Source organism: Microcaecilia unicolor, chromosome 10 (assembly GCF_901765095.1).
Source record: "Microcaecilia unicolor chromosome 10, aMicUni1.1, whole genome shotgun sequence".
Classification (NCBI taxonomy): Eukaryota; Metazoa; Chordata; class Amphibia; order Gymnophiona; family Siphonopidae; genus Microcaecilia; species Microcaecilia unicolor.
Genome location: NC_044040.1, coordinates 210,070,346 through 210,096,052, shown reverse-complemented (window position 1 = coordinate 210,096,052; position 25,707 = coordinate 210,070,346). Strand labels below are relative to the sequence as shown.

General features: G+C 43.7%; 1 protein-coding gene across 1 annotated transcript in view; it reads right to left on the bottom strand.

The window, feature by feature from the left end:
* Nucleotides 1-25,707, bottom strand: part of LOC115478402 (probable cation-transporting ATPase 13A4) — an 84,725-nt gene that overhangs the window by 18,489 nt on the left and 40,529 nt on the right. The window contains exons 11-22 of the mRNA XM_030215703.1: nt 25,043-25,200; nt 22,415-22,603; nt 20,180-20,241; nt 17,375-17,525; nt 14,797-14,880; nt 11,395-11,551; nt 9,565-9,682; nt 9,261-9,385; nt 7,298-7,461; nt 7,084-7,212; nt 4,339-4,418; nt 2,248-2,290 (exon numbers count right to left, since the gene is read on the bottom strand). Coding sequence (XP_030071563.1) covers nt 2,248-2,290; nt 4,339-4,418; nt 7,084-7,212; nt 7,298-7,461; nt 9,261-9,385; nt 9,565-9,682; nt 11,395-11,551; nt 14,797-14,880; nt 17,375-17,525; nt 20,180-20,241; nt 22,415-22,603; nt 25,043-25,200 — 1,460 coding nt within the window. The remainder of the gene's footprint in view (nt 1-2,247; nt 2,291-4,338; nt 4,419-7,083; nt 7,213-7,297; nt 7,462-9,260; nt 9,386-9,564; nt 9,683-11,394; nt 11,552-14,796; nt 14,881-17,374; nt 17,526-20,179; nt 20,242-22,414; nt 22,604-25,042; nt 25,201-25,707) is intronic.

Below are 25,707 nucleotides of genomic sequence, written 5' to 3'. Positions count from 1 at the left end.
CTGGTGGTCTAGTGACCTCTTCCACCTTCGGGGCAGGAAAGAGCCCCCTTTTTCATCCCCGGAGCGCTGCCCTTTATGCATCCTTCCTGTTGGTGATCTCGGTGCCGATTCAAAATGGCCACCGAGAGTTGAAGTCTCGCGAGGTCACTTCAACTCTTGGTGGCCATTTTGAATCGGCGCCGAGGATCACCAACAGGAAGGATGCATGCAGGGCAGCGCTCCGGGCAGGAAAGAGGGGGCTCTTTCCTGCCCCGAAGGCGGAAGAGGTCACTAGACCACCAGGGCAGTAGTAAGTAAGGGGAGGGGAGGTTAGCAATCTGCCCATTTGTCCGGATTTCTGGACAAACGGGCAGGCTGGCAAAACCCGCCCGGTTGCCCGGACATGCCCTCAAAAAGAGGACATGTCCGGGTAAATCCGGACACACGGTAACCCTACCTGGAGTGTACACATAAAAATCTAACAGAAATATTCCCAGTGGTCAGGGTTGGAGAAGGGTTTGCATTCCTGCACATAAGTACATCCAATAAACTGTGAAATTAGCGTCTGTCCAAACTGCGTAAACATGTAGCTTTAAAATGGACAAGTCTGCGTATACATTCCTTTTTAAAAACTGGTGTAACTGTAATACAGTTACCCTGTTTGGCACTTAAGCCACCCCTTAGACTAGGCTTTGCATTTAGGAGGCGATTTTCACTGATTTCACCTTGTTTACTAAACTCAGGAACTCAGCTGAAGAGCACTTTTCCTTCTGTAACGTAATTGGAACTTGTAACACAGCACTTCGTCCTGGTCTCCCCAAGTTTTAAATTTCTTCTTTGTTTTTTGTTTTTTTTTAATATCTAACCTGAAGTGAGCACCTGACTATCTACTCTTGAAGTGCTTTGCTTCAGGAGAGATGTTACTTGAATGTTCTAATGTGTGCTTATTAGGTGTTGCATTAGTATTACGCTATCATATCATATTTATGTTATTTGAATGTTCTTCCATGCTGCCCATTATTGTATAATTTGTATTGCCCTGATATTTATCATACGTCTGTTATATGATTATTTTATAGTGCTGTTAAATGCACTTCCCCATGGAGAGGACTTAAAATGCGTACATTTTTGATACTGTTTCATGTTAGTTCTTTACTAGGTTTCAATTATGCTTATGTTTGGTCATTTTACTATTGTTACATAGTAACATAGTAGATGACGGCAGAAAAAGACCTGCACGGTCCATCCAGTCTGCCCAACAAGATAAACTCATATGTGCTACATTTTGTGTATACCTGACCTTGATTTGTACCTGTCCTTTTCAAGGCACAGACCGTATAAGTCTGCCCAGCACTATCCCTGCCTCCCATCCACCAGCCCCACCTCCCACCACCGGCTCTGGCACAGACTGTATAAGTCTGCCCAGCACTATCCCCGCCTCCAAACCACCAGTCCCGCCTCCCACCACCGGCTCTGGCACAGACCGGATAAGTCTGCCCCACTATCCCCGTCTCCCATCCACCAGCCCCACCTCCCACCACCGGCTCTGGCACAGACCGGATAAGTCTGCCCAGCACTATCCCCGTCTCCCATCCACCAGCCCCACCTCCCACCACCGGCTCTGGCACAGACCGGATAAGTCTGCCCAGCACTATCCCCGCCTCCCAACCACCAGCCCTGCCTCCCACCACCGGCTCTGCCACCCAATCTCGGCTAAGCTCCTGAGGATCCATTCCTTCTGCACAGGATTCCTTTATTGTTACACTGTTAACCTCAATGTAAATTTTATGTTACACGGTAACTGCTGTAGACTGCCTTGGGTGAAATCTCTTCATAAAGGTAGTTAATAAATGCCAATAAATAATAAATATAAGATGTCTTTATAGTTGTCTTGATTTTTTTTTTCCTCAAGATGTGCTAAGTGGGTAACATTTCTCTGGAGTAAGGCACATTGCTGTTTCTCTTACCCAAACTTTCTGGACATCTACGGGCATTAGGGCAGTGAGTATTGGAGAGCTATCCTACTTACTGGGCATCTTTGCAAGATGATTAGTTGGAAAGACCAAAAGTGAGCATCACAGAATCAGTGCCAACCTGATTTGCTGAGTCTATCCAGGAGGAGTGGCATGGAGGAGGATGGAGGAGTGGCATATTATATCACTACCCTCTCTCATTTCAGGGGACCTTCTGCAACCCGGGCACCCTCAGGAATTCAGGCCAGAAACAACAAACTAATTTTAAGGGATTGTAGCATTTGCCTTTACTTACGCCGCAGTCGTTGGCGCCGTCCCCACACATGCAAACGTAGTAGCTAAAGAGAAAACAAAATACAGAAAAGTGATACATAAAATTAAAAAGGTACAAAGAATAAGGTTGAGGATTTTAAGTTTTATTGGCCTACATTATGTCTTCAGAGAACCCACCTGCGTGATATCATGTTAAATATTCTGATTACACATTAGTGGCTGGATTCTATTAACGGCACGCAAATTTCCATGTGCAAAATTGCACGCTATCCTGAGAGGCATGTAGAACTAAATTGGCTAATGAGCCAATTAACTCATAATTGGATGCTAACAATCAATTATTGGGGTTAATTGGCAATATTTCTCATTTGCACACGCATCTTGCTAAATGCTGTTCCGGAAAGATCTGCATACAGATCTTTATGGCGCGCAATTCAAAAGGGGATATGGGAGGGTCAGGGGTGTTCATTAAAGATGTACGCAGTATTATTGAATACCGTAGATCCGTGCCTAATTTGTGCACCAGGATTTATACCAGGTTTCAATTGGTGCAAATCCTTACACTCAAACTTGGGTGCAGATCTCGGTGAAACTCGCTGTTCTTTAAAGGGTGCCGATCCCGGAATGCCCATTGTAGAATACCATTTACTACCGATTAATTTTCAGTGCTGAATTTTGAGCACCGTTTATTGAACCCTACCCTAGGAGTTGATGGCCCCAGCACAAACAAATTACTCAGGGGTCCTTTTATCAGTGGAGGAGTAGCCTAGTGGTTAGTGCAGTGGACTTTGACCATGGGGAACTGAGTTCAATTCCCACTGCAGCTCCTTGTGACTCTGGGCAAGTCACTTAACCCTCCATTGCCCCTGGAACAAAATAAGTACCTGAATATATGTACACCGCTTTGAATGTAGTTGCAAAAAAACCTCAGAAAGGTGGTATATCAAGTCCCAGTTCCCTTTCCCTATTTGAGATTCTACATGGAATGTTGCTATTCCACTAGCAACATTCCATGTAGAAGCCTGCCATTGCAGATCAGCAACGTGGCTGCGCAGGCTTCTGTTTCTGTGAGTCTGATGTCCTGCACGTGCAGGACGTCAGACTCACAGAAACAAAAGCCTGCGCAGCTGCATTGCTGATCTGCAAGGGCAGGCCTCTACATGGAATGTTGCTAGTGGAGGAGTAGCCTAATGGTTAGTGCAGCGGACTCTGATTCTGGGGAACTGAGTTCAATTCCCACTGCAGCTCCTTGTGACTCTGGGCAAGTCACTTAACCCTCCATTGCCCTTTCCCTATCAAGCTGCAGGAGAAAGGGCCCAGCGCTAGTGTTGGGGGCCATTTTTCCTGTGCGCCAGGGCCTCTTTTTTACTGCAGTGGGTAAAATCCCCCAGACAAAGATGGCCATGTGATGAGAACTCTTACCACGTGGCCATGTGGTGGGGAGTCCTTATCGCCACCCATTGAGATGGCAGTAAGGGCTCTTGCTGTAACCCAGCAGTAACCTGGCAGCATGCATCCATGCCCGATTACCACCAGGTTACCACCGTGCAAGCCATATCCGGGGCTTCCCAATGTTTACCGATCCTTACCGACACTTTATAATAGTTATTACCTGGTTTTAATTGGAAAGTTTTCATAACTGGTCACTTTCTGAACAAGGATGAGGTGGACATTTGGCCATTTGATGAATGTATAATGTGAGATGTCTAATCCACATATTTTTTAACTCTACATGTATTTGTGCAGCAGCCTGTTTAGTTGAAGCTGCTGAAGATCACATTTTACCTAATTTTCAAACTAAGAGTAGTAGCATTTTCACTTTGAAAATGAATCCAAATCAAAATTACCCATGGACCTGACATCAGCTATTTGTGTAGGCTAAGGAACAGGGTAAAACTGAACATATAGAATTTGAAAATTCAATTTTTGCATGTAGTTTGCTCACTGAACTGCTCATAACCCATGAATGCTATGCTTTGTTTTGGGTTTTTTTAGCTGCTATTCGGTGGGAGATTCTCAGCTCAGAAGATCTATCCAGTTAACTCATTAGCTGGCTGGATTCCTTTGAAAATGGTCCTTCCCACAGTTGTAACTTTAACAATGAAATTCTTACTCTAATTTCTGAAATTCCTCAATAAGGCTTGATTTCTGCCCAGGGGACATTCTAGCAAATATTGCTCCATTCACCAGTATCTGTAAAATGAAACAAAATATAAATGCATTTATAAAAGCCAGGGACAAGACACTTGAAGGAGTAGCTACTAAAGAAAATTATAGGAATAACACAATTGATGCTTTTAGTGCGCGTTTTGGAAGAATAATTTGAGGCAAATAATAAGAGATGCATGCAAACATTTTGTAAGCCACATTGAGCCTGCAAATAGGTGGGAAAATGTGGGATACAAGTGCAGCAAATAAATAAATAAACCAGGGATGGACTGCTATTTCCAATGGCATTGTGAGCCCCCTGGTGGCAGAGCAATGTATTACACTGATGTTCCAAAATTTGTCATAGAGTTTCCCCAAATAAACTCTACGCCAAGCCAGGGAGTTTAACAATAAAAATAAATGTTAATGTACTCTTAATCATGAAACATTACATAATTCAGTTTAATTTCAAAACTAGCAGATAACAAATTTATATATTTGATCTAATTATAGAGTTGTGAGATCTTTTCCTCCAGAACATCAGATAAGTATAAACATAGTAACATAGTAGATGACGGCAGAAAAAGACCTGCACGGTCCATCCAGTCTGCCCAACAAGACAACTCATGTGTGCTACTTTTTGTGTATACCCTACTTTGATTTGTACCTATGCTCTTCAGGGCACAGACCGTATAAGTCTGCCCAGCACTATCCCCGCCTCCCACCACCGGCTCTGGCACAGACCGTATAAGTCTGCCCAGCACTATCCCCGCCTCCCAACCATCAGCCCCGCCTCCCTGCACCGGGTCTGGCACAGACCGTGTAAGTCTGCCTAGCACCAGTCCCGCCTCCCACCACAATATTTACTTAAACCATTTACTCAGACTCTTTGGATAAATTCATTACATATGATACTAGATACTGTGAAACATTTTTTCACATAGGTTTCACACCACGAATATCTCCAGAGACTCCACTTCAGGAAAGTTTTGTTCTCACTCTCATATTCTCTCTATAACATCTATCTATATTTCTCTCTTTTTCTTTGTATTCCTTTCTTTTTGTGGGCGCACTTCTCAGTCACTTATCTGTTCTTTTCTCCCTTTTCAGGGATATGCTTGTCATTGGCCGGCTCTTCGTGCACTTCCAGGAAGAAGTCACAAGTCGGTTCCAAGCTCTCTCTTCAAACCCTATTGGCCTATCTTTACAAAACCAATAGACATAAACCTATTTCCCTAAGGGGGTGTTCATAAATTTCCTAACTAGCTACCCAAAAAGAAAAAATAATTTAGTAGCCCTAAACTATCCCTCCCACAGCAATTCAAATGACTTTGCACTCTCACACAGGCATTCTTCAGTTTCTAGCCCCTACTACATATAATACTTTATTTCTCGATATCTGAGTACATACTAGAATACTTCACGTTCAAACACATTATTACAGCTTCAATAAAAACTTGTCATTTTCTTATTAGGCACGGCAGAACACAAGTTTCAGTTGTCAAAATCCGAAGACACTTCAAAATTCACACAAAAGAATATACGTTTAAAAATGTCTTTCTTAATTACCCAACCTTGAGCTCCAAAATACAGCGGGGCCTAGAGTTAAACTAAATCACAGCCTTAACAAATACTCAGGTTACCCATTTAAAACACTTGACAGACCTGCTCAGTCTCACACATCTGCCTTTTATCAGATTCCCCCTCCCAACTCAAGGTTTCCTTACATTTTTTCCCTTAAAATCTTTCACTCTCAGCATTCTTTACATCACTTGGTTACATACATCTTCTTCCCTCATTGTTTTCCTCCTAACTTCTCAACTCGGCAGTTTAGAACCTGACCCGGGGCCAGGGCTCTTGTCAGAACCCCGCGTGAGACTCTGTCAGAGTACTGGGCACATGCTGCAAACTTGTGCAAAACTTTTCCCTTCTTCAAACATTACCAGATTCTGATAGAAATGAAAAGAGCCAGATCCTTCTCCTACCTTGCTAGTGTCTCCCCCTGCATGGCACAATTTGGTCCCGATGCACCACCTTTCGCTGCACACCGACACAACGCTACTCCTGCCTCCTCACACCAAAGCTGCAGAACTGGAGCGCATGCGCTCACAATCCTAGCCACGCACCACTTCTAAAAATAAACCTTCAAGGGGGCTCTCCTAAGCTCTTCCCTTCATCCCTAGACACCTCCGCGACTGCTCTCCGCGCCCTGGAACCAGCCTGGCTCCACGAATCAGCCCGGTTCCAATACAGGCCCAATCCCCGACTCCTCTGCGTATGTGCAAGGACGCGCATGCACACAGACGCCCATACTCCCAAAGCAGGAACAGACAGCTGCTGCCTGACGGCTCCAACACCGCGGCACCTCAAAAATCACGACACCGCAGTGCCTCCTTACCCCAATCCTGCCTCCCTTACCCGGACCAGGTATTTTATTTATTTATTTTTAAACAATGTTAACCCACAGGGCTACAACATGATAGCATGCTCTATTTGTAAACAGTGTGTACTTAATGGCATTGCTCCTAAAATGACAAAATGGCCTACATGACGATAAATAATACGATAGACAAACATCAAACAAAAAAATTCCAGCTGTCCGTCCCTATAAATCACCTGCCTTACTCTTGAATCTAAGAATCCCCTGTACCATGTAGAAGAGAACAGGAAGGTGAACAGAACATCATTAGTTTAAAGCCTCCAGACTTGCCTTTGGTAGCAAAGTGTTGAAATGCTGTACGATCACTTGATAAGATTTTCCACTCATGGCAAAGTAGAAATTCTCTTTTCCGTTTCTCCCATGGAACCCTCCTTCGATGTTGACGTGTACATTCGTGTCCTGCAGACCAATAGGGGTTGACAGGGACTTTAATACCCAAAGTAGCTCTAGCCATTTGCATTACTCAAAGGAGAAGCATACATACATGATTTCCGTATTCGTCCTGCTTACATTCTCCCACGAGTTTCCAGCTAATACATGCCGGACTCCAACCTGTTGGTTCGTTTGCTTCTACTAGGATGACCATTCCATTACCGGAAACCAAGCCGGAGTTTTTGGCCACAGTAATAGCTGTCTTAAGGTTGTCACCTGGGAAATAAGTCCAGACAGTAGGGAGGTAAAGAAATAAAACACGACACCATTTGCTATGCGTTGAATATAACACCATTATTCCTCATGTCGGTCATTGTCCGCAGCTTTACTTCTCCCTTTGACATAGTAATTTACTTGAATTTGTTGTCAATTCACCCTTCTGGAGGATGAACTTGAAAGTGAGCATTAGCATAGTAACATAGTAAATGACGGCAGAAAAAGACCTGCATGGTCTATCCAGTCTGCCCAACAAGACAAACTCATATGTGCTACTTTTTGTGTATACCCTACTTTGATTTGTACCTGTCCTCTTCAGGGCACACACCATATAAGTCTGGCCAGCACTATTCCCCGCCTCCCAACCACCAGCCCCGCCTCCCACCACTGGCTCTGGCACAGACCGTATAAGTCTGCCCAGCACTATCCTCGCCTCCCACCACCTTAGGATCCATTCCTTCTGAATAGCATTCCTGTATGTTTATCCCACGCGTGTTTGCTAAATGATAAGAAGCCCGTTTTAATCCTATGGGTTTCTTAGCATTTGACACAAAAACAAGCCATAGTGATCACTGTGTGGCTGCATTCCACACAACTCCAGGCTCCGCCCATTCTGCTTCGCCTCACCCTATGCCTGGAATAAACTTCCTGAGCCCTTACGCCAAGCCCCCTCCCTACCCATCTTCAAATCCTTGCGCAAAGCCCACCTCTTCAATGTTGCTTTCGGCACCTAACCTTTATACCTTTCAGGAAATCTAGACTGCCCCAATTTGACTGCCCCCAATTGACTGACTGTACATTTGTCCATTAGATTGTAAGCTCTTTGAGCAGGGACTGTCCTTCTATGTTAAATTGTACAGCGCTGCGTAACCCTAGTAGCTCTTTAGAAATGTTAAATAATAGTAGTAGTAGTAAACTGGCCACACAGATATCCCAGCAGAGCAGAGGGGCAGCCTAGTGGTCAGTGCAGTGGACTTCACATAAAGGGACCCAGGTAGAAATCCCACCTTAACACCCTTATTTTGTATTATGAGCCCTCCAGGAACATCTATAAACCTACCGTACCCAACTGTACACCAGTACAAAAGCCCTCAGGTCTGCAGCTGTCTCCTTTCTATAGGTACAGTTGGTATTTTGTGGGTTTTGGAAGGCTCATAATTTCCTCCACAAGTTTACCAGTTAGAGTGGAATATAGACCTGGGTCCCTCTCTCTACAGTTCACTGCACTGACCACTAGCCTACCCCTGGGACCAGCTTGTTGCTCTAATAGGAATGGCCATAATAGCTGAAGCTCTCACAGATGTACTGTCACATCTTTGAGGGGTGGTAAGGGGTCAACGATCACTGGGGTATTAAGGGGGTGTCATGCCTTAATCCCTCCAGTGGTCAATTAGGGCACTTTTTTTGTGATTTTAGTTGTGATTGAAACAGGTCTACATAAACATGTACCAAGTTTTGCCCTAGACATTTTTATCTGGTCCCATTATCCCTGAAAAATGTCCACATTCTGGGCCCGCCCAAAATTCTACCCAAAACATGTCCACAACATGCCCCCTTGCGATTTAGATGAACTGCAGAGAAAAACATCTTAAATCTGAGTTTTGAATATAGCGACTTGGACAGTTTACCGTGAAAAAACACTCATTTGTCGCTTTGAGATCTGTCAGGTACTTCAAAGTGACCCTGAATGGTCACTGTCCGAGACAGGATGCTGGACTCGATGGACCCTTGGAATGACCAGCATGGTTCATCTTATGTTCTATGAAAGAATCATTGCATTTATAGATGACTTGCTGTACCTGTAATCATCACTGTCCTGATCTGGGCTTTGTTGAGCTCCTCTAAAACAGGCTTTGTTTCCACCTTCAGCCGATTCTCCATTATTAGCAGACCAAGAAATTCCAGATCAGATTCCACCTGTTCCCTTTAGAGCCAAAAAAATTCTACGTTAAATATATTTCCACAACAAAATTACACTTCAGACTGGGACAGAAGAATGCACACAACTTTGATGGATTTGAAGCTTGTAGGTGATATATACAAAATTAAAATTACAAAAAGGAAATAAATATGGCACACACAGTACGTAAAAGATGTCCTTACCTTGTTAGACTGGCCACTTCATCCCGTCCCTCTTTTTCCAGTGTTTTGTAAGCCAGTCCGATGACTCTGAGACCTTGTGTAGTGTAATACTGAAGTTCTTCAAAAAAACTCTTTGGAACTTTTCAGAAAAAGAATCAAAATATTAAAATCTATGTGAATAATTCCAGAAAGGCTCCACCCCAAGGGCATCAGCTTTCTGCCAATGCCCCATTTCTTTCAGAAATGAAAGCACTTTCAATTTAGTGACAAATTCATTGGGCAGGAACAATATGACCTGACTGAAAACCAACCTCCTCAAAGGTGGCCTAAAGTATGTCCGAGTGGAGTGGAGGAGGAGGAGCCTAATGGTTAGTGCAGTGAACCTTGATCCTGGCAACCTGGGTTCAGTTCCCACTGCTGTTCCTTGTGACCTTGGGCAAATCACTTAACCCTCCATTACCCCAGGTACAAAAAACTTACATTGTGAGCCCCCTAGGGGCAGAGAAAGTACTTGAATATAGGGGTCCTTTTATTAAGGTGCCCTGAAAAATGGCCTGCGCTGGTATAGACACATCTACTGTATTTCAGCGCACTTGCAAAAAAAAAGGCCTTTTTTTGGCCGAAAATGGACTTGCAGCAAAATTAAAATTGGCGCACGTCCATTTTGGGCCTGAGACCTTACCACTACCCGTTGACTTAGCGGTAAAGTCTCATGCATTAACTGGGCAGTAATTGTAAGCGCATGTACACTGCCGATTACCGCCTGGTTAGCACCACGCAGTGGAAATTTTCCGGCGTGCGTAGTGGATGTGCGCAAAAAATGAAATGACCGCCCGGGCCATGAGGTAGCTGGGTGGTAGTTCCAAACTGGCGCACTTTGGGCATGTGTAGGCGCTCACACGGTTTAGTAAAAGGCAGTGGCATAGCTACGTGGGGCCACGGGGGCCTGGGCCCCTGTAGATTTGGCCCTGGACCCCCCTGCTGACAACCCTCTCGACCCCCCCTCCTGCCGCCAACCCGCCGTCACCTACCTTTGCTGGCGGGGGACCCCCAACCCCTGCCAGCCGAGGTCTATTTCCTTCATTCTGTTTCTGAGTCTGACGTCTTGCACGTTGTACGTGCAGGACGTCAGACTCACAGAAACAGAACGAAACCTTGCAGATCAGCCAGCAACATGCAGGACGTCAGACTCATAGAAACAGAATGAAGCCTTACAGATCAGCCAGCGGCTGCGTTGCTGGCTGATCTGCAAGGCTTCGTTCTGTTTCTGTGAGTCTGACGTCCTGCACGTGCAGGACGTCAGAAACAGAATGAAGCCTTGCACTGGAAGAAGAGGACCTCACTGGCTAATCTGCAAGGCTTCGTTCTGTTTCTGTGAGTCTGACGTCCTGCACGTACAATATGGAGGACGTCAGAAACAGAACGAAGCCTTGCGCGGGAAGCAAGAGGACCTCGGCTGGTGGGGATTGGGGTCCCCCGCCAGCAAAGGTAGCCCACGGCGAAGGCGGGGGAGGGTTGGCAGCAGGAGGGGGGGTCGAGAGGGTCATCAGCAGGGGGGTCTAGGACCAAATCTATGGGGGCCCAGGCCCCCGTGGCCCCACGTAGCTATGCCCCTGGTGACTACCCACGGCAGGGCATTGAGCTTTATCAACAAATAATAACAGAAGCAATGTGAAATCAGAGATCATGTGTTTATTTTAGGTAGGATTTAGCACAGTAGAAACCTGGATTATTCGTATTTGAATTTAAATCACTATTCAGCTGAATACGAATCATGTCATCGGGGCACTATGTGGGGCCAAATGAAATTGAATACCAATATTCGGTACAAACCCTACTACATTCCTGTACCTGTCTCGGATCTGCAAAATCTGTACACCGTCTCCGGAGCTCCCTTCATATAAACTGTAATCTTATCCTGTCCAGTCTCTTGAGTGATCACAGACATCCTCTGTAGGACTGAGGAAAAGGGAAACTGGTGGAGAATGGAAATTCCTTCCACTGGGACCTGGAAGAAAAACTTGCAAACTTGGAACGAGCATTTGAAGAAAGATGATTTTACAGATGAGGGACCTGAGGGGACCGCGGATTATCTATGTTGAGGCCCCAGGATATATGATTGATTTAATAGATCTCCCAGCCAGAAACAGAATCAGTTCATCAAGTACTTATCTAAACCTTCACTATCCAAGCTGCGTTGGACTCAGATACAAGTCAACCTACGCATCCAATTTTTCTTACTTAAGTACGGAAGTGTGGAATGCATTACCAAAGAGCGTTAAAATAATGCCTACCCATCAAGACTTCAAACGAACTTTAAAGACATACCTGTTTCGCAAGGCCTACCCTATTGATTCTACTTAATTACCTCAACCCTACAAAGCATCTATATATACATTGCAATGAATATTTTATTTCGAATCTCCTTGTCCCTTATTATATCCATTTACCCCTACCTTACCTGACCCTTTTAATTATTGTATTTGCTTAAAATCTACCGTACTTGGCGTCCACCATTACGGTATTTTGTAAGCCACATTGAGCCTGCTAATATGTGTGAAAATGCGGGATATAAATGTTACAAATAAATAAATAAATGTTTATACAGCTTCTTTTTTTAAGTCTGCTTCAGCTTTGCTTCATAAATTCATACATGCTGATATTTATCTGTGAAAAAACAGGGGCAGGATTAGCTCCAGGCCAGGAGCTGGCACAAAAGTTATCTGAGAGCATTATTTAAATGTACAGCACCACTGAAATTATAAATAAATTAAAATGTTGCCACCACTGAACATCAGGTCCTAGAATTTTTTTTATCCTCTCTAATCTCTTGAGTGATCACAGACGTGGAGTTATCAATCAGGAAAGATTCAGTGGTGTTCCCCAACGAAGCGCTTTATGAGAAGAGACGGCTGAGGGGAGACGTGATAGAGGTCTATAAAATATTGAGTGGAGTGGAACAGGTGGATGTGAAGCGTCAGTTCACGCTTTCCAAAAATACTAGGACTAGGGGGCATGCGATGAAACTACAGTGTAGTAAATTTAAAACAAATCGGAGAAAATGTTTCTTCACCCAACGTATAATTAAACTCTGGAATTCGTTGCCGGAGAAAGTGATGAAGGCGGTTAGCTTAGCAGAGTTTAAAAAGGGGTTGGACGGTTTCCTAAAGGACAAGTCCATAAACCGCTACTAAATAGACTTGGGAAAAATCCGCAATTCCAGGAATAACATGTATAGAATGTTTGTACGTTTGGGAAGCTTGCCAGGTGCCCTTGGCCTGGATTGGCCTCTGTCGTGGACAGGATGCTGGGCTCGATGGACCTTTGGTCTTTTCCCAGTGTGGCATTACTTAAGTACTTATGAGTAAGGCATAAAATTTTAAACCAAATGAACAGATAGTAACATAGTAACATAGTAGATGACGGCAGAAAAAGACCTGCACGGCCCATCCAGTCTGCTCAACAAGATAAACTCATATGTGCTACGATTTTGAACAAGGAGCCAATGTAGTTTTGCTAATAGTGGCAAAGCGGGATCAAAAGTGCCAGAAATCTGTACATTTGCATATGTAAGTGGGAGATAAACTTGGACGCCCAGTTATGAATAGTCCTTTATGTCACCCATATGGTTCTCATTGCTGGGATTTTTGTGGTTGGGAACTACTGCAACCACGAAAGTATCTCTGAATATGGGCCCTTTTTATATTGACCTTATCACATACTTCAATGAATTTCATTACTGTTTGTGCACTCAGCATCTGTCACGGGGGTGTTTCATGCATCCACTACCATCAATGGCCTACAACTACTTTGGAAAATATTAGGAACATCTCTCATCCCTCATTCTTTGTGCATTTCCTTAAACATAAGAACAGCCACACTGGGTCAGACCAATGGTCCATCTAGCCCAGTATCCTGCTTCCAACAGTGGCCAATCCAGGTCACAAGTTCTGATAGAAACCCAATTAGTAGCAACATGGCCTGCGTTAGTGTGGAAGCTTGTTTTGGGCATGCGCAGAATCATTTTTCAGTGCACCTGTAAAAAATGCCTTTTTAAAAATTTTTGCCGAAAATAGACATGCGGCAAAATGAAAATTGCCGAGTGGCCATTTTGGGTCTGAGTCCTTATGCCAGCCATTGACCTAGTGATAGACTTATGTGGTAACCGGGTGGTCATTAACTAAGCACGTCAAATGCCACTTGGCGTGTGCCCAATACGCACATCAAAAAATAAAAATTATTTTTCAGACGCGCATATCGGACTTGCACAAAAAATGAAATTACCGCAAGAGCAACATGGTAGCTGGGTGGTAGCTCCATTTTGGTGGATGTAGATGTTTACGTGGCTTAGTAAAAGGGCCCCTAAGTGACACAATACAAATTTTTACATTGAATATTTTCCATTGAATGTGTTACCAACAGTAGAACTTGGGATTCTTATATAGATACAGTGGAAGCAGGACCACAGTCCATCTTCATACACGATAACTTCACCTCATATCATTTAGGGAGCAAAATCAATATGGGCTACTGTTAAGATGGGTTATTTTACTACAAGTTGTACTATTTTAACACAATATCCCATTTTATGCAATGAAACCTAGTTACTAATAACTGGCATTAACAGTAAAATAACCCAACTAGCCCATGTTGATAACTTCACCCCTCAGTGTTTCTTTCTGATAAGCATAATCATTGTTGAATCAAAAGGCCTATTGTTGAAGGTGAAGGGTGTGACATTAAATACATATCTAGCGTGCTATTAATAAACTTAACACAAGACTACCTCTACTTCAGGAAGCAGGTGAAAGCTTGGCTCTTCAACCAAGCCTTTAATGGAAGAAGTAACTAATTTGTTAGTCTCACTCACACACACAAGGATTGACTCACATACTGCATTGGGACATGTTTCTCCACTCCTACCCTGGCTGAGATAATATTTAACCATCTCTCTGACCTCACGTTCAACTTTCTTCAAATCAATCGCCTTACTTTCTAATTCTTCCTACTTTCTTACTCATCTATATGTTACAACTTTGCCTTACCCTTCACTACCAATTATAATGTTCTAGTACATATTGTGTTGTCATTGCAAGTAGTATACCATGCCATACTTTGTATTGTTGTTCGAATATTTTTACTGCTGTAAATGCCTACTGCTCATGTTTGATCTATTCTTAATGTCCACCGCCTTGAGTGAATTCCTTCAAAAAGGCAGTAAATAAATCCTAATAAATAAATAAATAAACTTACCATGCTGGCATTAGTTGCTGGTTTAACAATTATACTTGGTGCTGGTTTTGTATTACTGTCCTTTGCACTGGAGTCTTCTAGTTCCTATTTAAAAAAAAAAAACCCATTTCAATATTTTAAAATATACAGCAGAAAACTGAAAAAGTTCAATATCATTTTTTCAACAAAAAAAAAACTGCTTTATCATTGCTCAACAGAGATAACCACTGGCACTTTGCACCTTAGCCAAAAGAATTGTGCAGCAATCATTGCGCTTGTGGAAGGGAAATTAGGATTTAAAATGGAAAGGGGAGGGGGGTTAATGGATGAAGGCCCAGGATGTCTAGACATAGAAACATGGCGGCAGATAAGAGCCAGACCATAGCATTCCAGATAAGGAATGTAGAGAAGTCTGCCAGTCAGAGCCAGTGCAAGGGTGCTGGGTTCCCTAGGTGAACCTTCAGCCTTTCACCCTCCTCAATTAACATCCAGGCCCCTCCTCCCCTCCCAAGCTTTTGATGTACTGAACAATCATGATCCTCATGTAAGAACCCTATAAAAATGCAGATCAAAACACATGTTGAGTTTTTCTGGCTGTCGGGAACATATTGTTTTCCTTTGACTGAAGCCTGCTCTTTGTTGCCCCCCCCCCACCCCAAAAGCTGCTGCCCTAGGCGACCACCTAGCTTTGCCTAATGGTTGGGCCAGCTCCTCTGCTAACCCGGCGGTAACCAGGTAGCGAAGCGCTGCCTGATTACTGCCGGGTAACCACTGTGTTAAAAAACTGAGCCCTATTTTCCCCAGCGCCATGAAAGGGTGCATGCTGAGGCTGGAAATATCGCTGGCACCTGTGTTGGGCCGGTGGAAAGTTCCAAATTAGCGAGCAGTAAGCCTACATTGGGCTTATCGCCGCTTTGTAAAGTGGCCCCTGTGTTATGTGTTTACGTAGGTTCCCTGTCTCTAATGCAGTATTTTATTTTGTATAAAGATCAAAAAACATTCAGTGTGACAATACCTAGGGGAAATCAGGAGCGGGGAAATCTTTTTCACATCACTATATTTATTTATTTATTTGTTACATTTGTATCCCACATTTTCCCACCTATTTGCAAGCTCAATGTGGCTTACATAATACCGTAAAGGCATTTGCCAGTCTGGTAAGGAACAAATACAAATAGATGTTAGGGTCAATAGGGTAGATAAGGTTCTGGCACATTATGGGTTGGGGATAGGAAGGGGTGTATAATGACCGATAAGATTGTTGATATTAATGTGTTGCAGAGTTGAGGCATTTATGTTGGATCAGTAGGGTATGCCTTTCTGAACAGGTAGGTCTTTATAGTGATTTTCTGAAGTTTAGATGGTTGAAGATTAATTTCACAGCTATTGGCAGTGCGTTCCATAGATGTGTGCTTATATAGGAGAAGTTGGACGCACAGGTTGTTTTGTATTTGAGACCTTTGCAAGTTGGGTAGTGGAGATTCAGGTAAGACCGAGATGAACTGGTTCGATTTCTGGTTGGAAGATCAATCAAGTCAGTCATGTATCCTGGGACTACACCATAGATGATCTTGTGGACCAGGGTGCAAATTTTGAAGGTGATACACTCTTTGATCGGAAGCCAGTGTAATTTTTCATGGAGGGGCGTGGCACTTTGGAACCGTATTTTACCAAATATCAACCTGGCTGCTGTGTTTTGGGATGTCTGGAGTTTCTTTATGAGTTGTTCTTTACATCCCGCGTAGATTCCATTGCAATAGTCAGCGTGGCTTAGTTGATTTTATTAGGTTGCAGAAAATTTCCCTGGGGAAGAAAGGTTTTATACATTTAAGTTTCCACATTGAATAAAACATTTTCTTTACAGTTGAGTTTACTTGGGTCTCAAGTGTAAGATTATGGTCAATTGTAACGCCTAGTATTTTGAGACTATCTGAGATGGGGAGGGTGTGACCTGGGGTGGTTAAGGTTGTGGGTTTGTAATTATTATGAGAGGATGAGGCAGTGTGTTTTATCAGTGTTCAATTTCAGTTGAAATGAATTTGCCCATGAGTCCAAGGTGTTCAAACCATGCTCGATTTCATTGGAGATTTCTAGTAGATCGTGTTTGAAAGGGATGTAGATAGTGACATCGTCGGCATAGATGAACGGGTGGAGACCTTGGTTGGATAAGGACTTGGCCAGAGGAATCATCAGTATATTGAAAAGTATTGGTGACAATGGTGAACCTTGAGGTACTCCGCAATCTGATTTCCACGTTGGAGATAAGTTTGTATTAGATTTCACTTGGTATGTTCTGGTAGTTAGGAAACTCTTGATCCAACTAAGTATCTTTCCACCAATCCCAAAGTGATTTAGAAGTCGAAGAAGTATATTGTGGTTTACCATATCGAACGCACTCGACATGTCGAATTGGAGGAGAAGTATGCTTTTACCTATGGCTATTTCATTCTTGAATTTGGCCAGGAGAGTGACCATTACAGTTTCGGTACTATGGGATGGGCAGAATCCTGATTGAGATTCATGTAATAGTGAGAACTTGTCCATGTAGTTAATAATGAATATATTTCCTTAAAGATTTTGGCTTAATAATTTACATTACCCAGTTAGTGGCCTCGAACATTTTCAGGTCCAGTGGGTCTCCCTGGACTTGTCCATCATGGACAATCAGTGAGTGACAGCTGGCCATAGCTCCCAGCAGAGGCCCCCAGGGCAGGGCGTTGCCAGAGGAGAACTTGTGAACGTCCAGGAAACTGGTTAAGAAAAAAAGAAAAATCAGATAATACAATGACCCTTATTTTATAGCAGCTTTTACACATCTAGATTGGCAATACGCCTGTACAAGGCATTTCAGAACAAGGGCTCAGGGGGCCTGTGTACGTACGGAGATGCTCACCATATGTACACAGCCCTGGAAGGCTAGTTTGAGTGGGACTAATACAGTGGTTCCCAATCCTGGTCCTGGAGGCACCCCAGCCAGTCAGGTTTTCAGGATACCCACAATGAATATTCATGAGAGAGATTTGTATGCTGTACCTCCACTGCGAGGGAGCAGCGCAGCAGTGACTAGAGATAGAAAGGTGTGGGGGCGGCCGGGGGGGGGGGGGGGGGTCAGGCTGCCAAATAAGGCCAATATTCCCTTATTTAGAAACCTGGATTTTAGTAATAACTAGTATTTTATCTTCCTTTGTTTTTCAACTATACAATCTCCCCCACATTCATATAGGTACACTATTCCCCTAATTCTATATAAAGTCCTAGATTCTATTTAGTGCAACTTAATTAGTTAAGCCAATCAGCACTGATAATTGCCACTAAAAAAGCAATGATTGACACTAATTGGCAATAATTAGAATTTACACATATTCTATAATGTGATGCGCTTAAATTCTAAGTCGCATAGTTGAAAAGGGGGCGTGGCCATGGACACAGAATGGGTGGGACATGGGCATTTCTAAAATCTATGCACGTTGCTATAGAATACACTCGCTCTGCACGTAATTCAGGCGTCCGCATTTACACTAAGTAAATTTAATCGTGTCAACAGGTGCGTTATATAAACCATGCAGAAATGTAGGTTTATTCTATAAAGTGCGCTTAAATTTTGGCGTACATTATAGAATACACTTAGGCTTTTGTCATTTTTGTGCCGAATTTGTAGGTATGCTACATAGAATATAGCGTGAAGCGCTCAAAGCTCCACACAAAAATTTGGGCGCGCGCCCAAATTGTGCACACAATTTAATTACTTAACAAGCCAATTAGCACTGAATTGGACGCTAACCATCAATTATTGGTGCTAATTGGTAATAATTTGAATTTATGCTATTCTATAAAGATGCTTGCACTTTTTCTGCATGATCTGAAAAGGGGGCGTGGTCATGGGAGAGGCATGGGCGGGTCAAGGGTGTTTCTAGAATTTGCAAGCAGTGATATAGAATTGGGGGGGGGGGGGGGGGATCTGCACCTCATTTAGGCTCAGAGATTTACACTAGTTTCAGTTGGTGTAAATCCTTGCTCCCAAAATTCGACACAGATCCCAGAGCTATGAGCTATTCTATAAATGGCGCCTAAATTGCAACGCCATTTACAGAATAGCGCTTATTACACATTTCTTTTTGGTGCCAGAATTTGGGTGCCTTTCCCAGAATTTAGTCCTAAATGTTAGCAAGTAATATCTCTCTTTAATGAATATTTATATGTGGAATCTCATTTTCATCTGTTTTATTTTATCTTATTAGTAATCTAAGTGTGCACATTTTTATGATTTTATATTGCGTTTTGAGTTTTATATTGTTAATTTATATTTATATTTATATGTATGCTTATTGTTTTTAGACCCCTGAGGCAGGCAATTATTGGCCAAACACTGGTCATGTCAAATTTATGAATAAAATCTGTTGACTACATCACTTTTGGCCTACTGTGCTTTTTTTTTTTAACCTGTTCTAGCAGTAACCACAAGATTACCATTAGGGACCTCAGCGGCCATTTTGGACCCCAAGGATGTACAAACAGATATGAGTTAGCACCTCTACTGCTTCCACTAGACACCAGGAGAATAAGGGGGAAGGTTGCCTGGGGGGGGTCCAGGTGCGTAGCCAGATGGTCAAATTTGGGTGGGCCTGAGCCCAAGGTGGGTGGGCATGGAATTCACATCCCCCCTAATCCCCCTCTGGTTTGCTCCTCTCTCCACCCTTCCCTGCCCACAGACCCCAAATATTAAATACTTGAGCAGGCGGGGATCCCCAAACCCTGCTTCCTGAAGATTTCCTCCTCTTCCTCGAGGCAGCCGGCAGCACTTGCCTCAAACTGATGCTGCTACTGGCTTGTCGTGCATGCTCAGTGCTTATGCATGTGTGAAAGCTGAGCATGTGCAGAAGGGCTGGTCTCCAGACAAGTGACGCTGGCTGACATTTGGAAGAGCGCTGGTGCTCAAAGAGAGAAAATCTTCAGCTGGCAAGGTTTGGGGATCCCCACCAGCCACAGCAAGAGTGTCACAATTTTGGGTGGGCCCGAGTTCAAAGTGGGTGGGCCCTGGCCCACCCAGGCACCTGTGGCTACGCCACTGGGGGGGGGGGGTCATCAAGGGAGATGCACTGTTACTGGAAAGTTCTAGGGGGGATCTTTGTGCCGGGGAGGGGTTGTGGTTGGATGCATCAGATGCTTTGGGGGTGGGGGATCGAATGATTTGCGAGCGTTGGGTGATCCAATGCCTTGTGGAGTGGCGATTGGGGAGATGAGATGGTGGTGGGTGGGATCAGATACTTTGGGGGAGGAGAACGTATGCTGAAGCAGATATATCCGACAAAGTAATCTATTAGGTGCCATCTGCCTTGTGTCAATTTCTTTATATCAGACTAACACAGCTACCCTTTCAAAAAACATTTTTTTTTTTGCAACATACCAGTTTCCTCCTGAAGGACTAACACCCCATAAATCCAATCCATCCTCCGTTAATGTACCAGTCTACAGAAGCAGAAAGCAGAGAAAGAAAACACTGCGTTAAATTGTCAAAACTAAAATTAAACACAAGAAACGAGAAAAGTAGTCGCATAGAGGTTAAATATTTGTAAGGTTCATGATACCGACCATTTTGAGCCTCTGTATGGTCAGGTAAAGCGGTCATTATTTAATGGATGACATCATATTTCAAAAGAATTTTCTGCTTCCACTGAGCAAGAGTGTCTTAAATTAGCTTTGATTCTTTCGTCTTGATTCATAGCATTGTCAACGTCTTGCATCACTGGGAGATGTAAACTGGGATCTGCTTAGCGCCTTGCAGGTTTGGAAGTTTGACTAATTTCTTTAATAATATCTGAATGAAATGTAACAAATCAGCATCTGAAATTTTCAACTCGCATTCTTCTCCCTTTTAGCTTCCCTTACATAACACTGTTGTAAATTTACAGCATTGTACCTTAATTAGCCTGATACGCTAACTCTCTCCAACTTAATTTGTTATGGGTTTTTGTTTATTTAAATTGGCATTAAGACAAATGATTATCTCAGTGTGAAATGAACAAGAAAAGCTACAGTTTAAAAAACCAAGGGGCCCTTTTATGAAAGCACGGTTGGCCTACTGCCGGCTTGCCGTGTGGCGATTTGGCTCTACAACCAGGCTCCTAGGGAGCCATATGGTAATTCTGGCTCCCACCACGTGCCATTTCTGGCCAGCCAGAAAAGGTATGTTCGGTGCATATGCACGGGGGGGGGGGGGAGAGAAGAAGGGAGGAATGCATTGCCCACCCAGTTCACACCGGGCACCCTCAAAATTGGAGGGCTGGCTATGCCCCTCAACCTTACAATTCTTAAAATTAGCAATGCAAAACAACAACAAAAAAAAGATGTACCTTGATGGATTGGGGATTTTTGTTTTGTGTCATCAATTCTGAGTTACAGAATTACACAGCAAGACTGCAGTCCAACATCACCTTTCAGGAGGACTAAGTCCCATGCCTACCATTGCAATTACCGTGCTCTAGAAATTGGCTTTCTCTGATTCACACCCTTTTCTTACTGAACTGCTTTAGAAATGCCTTGCTTGAGGTCTAGAAGCAGTCTGACCTTCCTCTCCATTTCTGGGATTAAGAGGTTAGGGATCGTCAGCTTGGAAAAGAGGCAGCTAAAGGGGGAAAATGATAGAGGTCCTACAAAATCCTGAGTGGAGTAGAACGGGTAAACATGAATCGATTGTTCACTCTTTCAAAAAGTACAAAGACTAGGGGACACTCAATGACGTTAAAATGAATACAAGGAAATATTTTTTCACTCAAAAAACAGTTAAGGTGTGGAGCTCATTGCCGGAGGCTGTGGTAATAGCGGTTAGTGTATCTGGGTTTTAAAAAGGTTTGTACAAGTTTCTGGAGGAAAAGTCTATAATCTGCTGTTACTGTAAACACAGGAAAAGCAACTACTTATCCCTAGTATCAGTAGCATGGAATCTTGCTACTCTTTGGGATTCTGGAATCTTGCTATTCTTTGGAATTCTGGAATCTTGCTATTCTTTGGAATTCTGGAATCTTGCTACTCTGGAATTCTGGAATCTTGTTACTCTTTGGGATTCTGGACTCTTGCTATTCTTTGGGATTCTGGAATCGTGCTACACTTTGGGATTCTGGAATCTTGTTACTGTTTGGGATTCTGGAATCGTGCTACACTTTGGGCTGCTACTATTTGCCAGATACCTGTGATCTGGATTAGCCACTGTTGAAAGCACATACTAGGCTAGATGGACCATCAGTCTGACCCAGTATGGCTTTTCGTATGGGATTGCCCTGTTTGTAAATACAACTGCAATAAGGAAGGTGAGTTGTTTTATCCAATAGCCTGCAAATGGAAGAAAGCTGCCACGAGGGGGAAATGGAAGAAAGGGCAGAAATTTGCCGGGAATGTTGTGTCACAAATTCTGTTTTTCAGTGGTTCTACTAATGTCCACCACTTATTCTATAATAATAGGGGCATGAAAGTGCCTTTGTCCAAACTACAATATTACTTTTGAAAATCCAACACAATGCACTCATTTTTAAGTTTGCATTTGTACCCAAACAGTAGAAACAGTACCATAGGCGGTGTCCATCTTTTAATGACTCATTTAATAAGCGCCCCCATAAAAAGCATTGTGACAAAAATATTTGAATACCTTGTCAAAGCAAACCAGGTTCAGGCGTCCGCACACATTGATCCTCTGAGGGCTGATGCAGTAAATCCCGTTCTTCTTCATTCTCCTTTGTGCGTACATAGTTCCTGTGGATAAAGCCGCAGAGAGGGCTGGGGGTACGGCAGTGGTGACCATAATCAGCCCCTTTATCACTATTTCAGATACTGATGCCTGAAAGAGTGCACGGAGAAAGTTATAAGATAAAGCGAATGCAGAAGGGAATAGGCTGCCTCGATACCCTGTGGATTAATAATGCCTTTGGTTATGAGTCTATTAGGCAAATACGAAAAAGGGGTCTGAAAAGGATTCCACTTCACAGGCATCAGTAACTAACAAAATGGTGGAATCCATGATAACTGCAAGCTTGTGGCATAATACAGTCTTCAAAACACATCAAGGGGTCCTTTTACTAAGCCGCGGTAAAATGTGGTTTGTGGTAGCTTGGGCGTGTGTATTGGGCACACGCCGGGTCAGTTTTTACCACATCTACAAAAGAAAATTTTTTTTAACGGGCCTGGAAAAGGGCCTGCGGTAAAAATGCCGCCCCGGGACCCCGCCCCCTCCACCCCCGAGGTCGCCGCCGCCACTACCCCCCCCCCCCTGAGGCCACCGCCCCCCTCCGTCCGCCACCGGGCTGGGCCCCCTGTGTTGAAATCACAGCGCCTCTCACCTCCTTGTGAAAGCGCTGCAGGCAGCAACGGATCGCCTCCCTTCGGGTCTCCTTCCCTCCCTGTGTCCCGCCCTCGTCTGACGAGGGCGGGACACAGGGAGGAAAGGAGGCCCAAAAGGAGGCGATCCGCTGCTGTCTACAGCACTTTCACACGGAGGTGAGAGGCGCTGTGATTTCAATGCAGGGGGCCCAGCCCGGTGGCAGACGGTCGGCGCTGGGCTCCCAGGCCCGGGGAATTTTGTCCTCCCCTGCCCCCCCTCTCGGCGGCCCTGCTTTGGGGTGCTGAAATTTAGATGTGACTTATGCCAGGCCAATGATTGGAGTAAGTTGGCGTGTCTAAGTACATCACTTGGTGACACGGCCATGGCCCACCCATGCTCCACCATGAGTGCACTCCCTCACAAGGGCACTTAGGGGGTCCTTTTCCCAAGCTGTGGGAAAAAGGGTCATGCGGTAGCAGCAGGGAATGTTTTTCCCATGTGCCAGGGCCCTTTTCCCCGCAGTGGGCAAACCCCCCCCCCCCCCAAAAAAAATGGCCATGCAGTAAGATTACTCTTACCGCGTGGCCATGCAGTGGAGAGCTCTTACTGTCATCCACTGAGGTGACAGTAAGGGCTCCCCATGCTACCTCGGTAGTATATTTACAAAAACTAAATCCAGCAGTACTGGAAATGGTGCACGCTGAACTATTGCCAGTGGCCACGTTGGGCTGGCAGTAGTTTTGGGTTGCCACGTGGCAACCCTTTAGTAAAAGGGTCCCTTAGTACTTACACTAAAGCACTTATAAAATAGTGCCTAGTGCACATACACTCCCAAATTCTAGAAAAGTCACTAAAAATTGTGTGTGAAAATTTGGAGTGGGCACTCAATTTGTGCATTCAATTTAATAGAATAACATGCTAATTAGCACTGATAAATTGGCTGGTTAACAACCAACTATCTGCACTAATTAAATTTAATTGAAATATACAAATGTACATGTGTCAATTTAGGCGCGGAAAAGGGAAGGTCACGAGCGGAATGGGGGCATTCCTAACATTTATGCGCATTGTTATAGAATTAGGGGGGTATATTAGATGCGTACATTTGCACCGTGCTTCAGTTGGTGCAAATGGCCACGCCTAAAGTTAGCCATGATTCCAGGGCTTAAGCGTTATTCTAGAAACTGCGCATAACTTTAAGCATGGGTTTTATAGATGAGCGCTCTTATCGGCGCCAATTTTTTGGGGGTGCCGTATATCTCATCCCACATCACATAACTGCCCATTACTGGAGCATCTCTATGTAAGTCTACGCACCAGTTTATAGAACTGCCTTTCACGTATTTTGGGTAGAGAGGTGTGGTAGTCGTGTTAGTCCACTCTTAAGGTTACCAATAGAAATCAAACAAAATAAAACATGGAAAAGAAAATAAGATGATACCTTTTTTACTGGACATAACTTAATACATTTCTTGATTAGCTTTCGAAGGTTGCCCTTCTTCCTCAGATCGGAAATAAGCAAATGTGGTAGCAGATAGTATATATAAGTGAGACATCCAAGCATTACTTTGACAGTCTGACAGGGTTAGAATATCAATGAAATGCTTTGATGTCCCCATGCATACCTCCTACCCACCCCCACCCTCCCACCCTGTCAGACTGTCAAAGTAATGCTTTGATGTTTCACTTATATATACTGTCATCTACCAACATTTGCTTATTTCCGATCTGAAGAAGAAGGGCAACCTTCGAAAGCTAATCAAGAAATGTATTAAGTTATGTCCAATAAAAAAGGTATCATCTTATTTTCTTTTCTATGTTTTATTTCTATTGATAACATATTTTGGGAAACGCAGTCCTTCTGCTGCTACTATGAATGACAATTTATGTTTTCCTGCCATCATTCCTCCCAACAGAATCCCAGGTCACACTATAGTTGACTACACACAGAACACTTACCCCTTGCATTGCGAACACAACTACTGTGTAGATGAGTCCAATTACAGCAACAGTCGTAAGAAACAGGAGGAACTTGAAAGCGTCTCTGTACAGCTTGAAACTCATGGGTTTGGGGTAGAGAATGGACCTCACCAGCTCACCTTTGGCTGTGTTAAACCCTAAATAATCATTAAAATATTTAGCAATGTTGAATTATATATAGTGAAGCAAAATGCACCACCTCGCATCGAATCTTAAAAGTAAGAACAGGTGCGGGCAAAATTTCCTCAGGAAAATAACATCTGTAGGTTACGAACGTGCGTATATCTGTACTATATTTTCTAATCCTACTCAAAATGTGTCACCTGAAACACTCAAAAAAACTTGAGAAAAGAAATCACTGTGAAAAAACCCCAAAAATCTCACAGAGTGCTACCACACTCGCAGAACCTCTTACGTGAGTGTCACAAACCTTACTAAGGGGTCCTTTTACTAAGCTGCGGTTAAATGTAGTGTAGGCTCGTGTTTTAGGTGCACGTTGGGCCACTTTTTTTTTTTTACTGCGGCTGGGGAAAAAAGGCTTTTTTCTTCAATGGGGGCAGTAAACGGCCATGTGCTAGAATTAAAGGTTACACGCAGCTATTTACTGCCTGAGCCCTTACCGCCACCCATTGACCTAAGTGGTA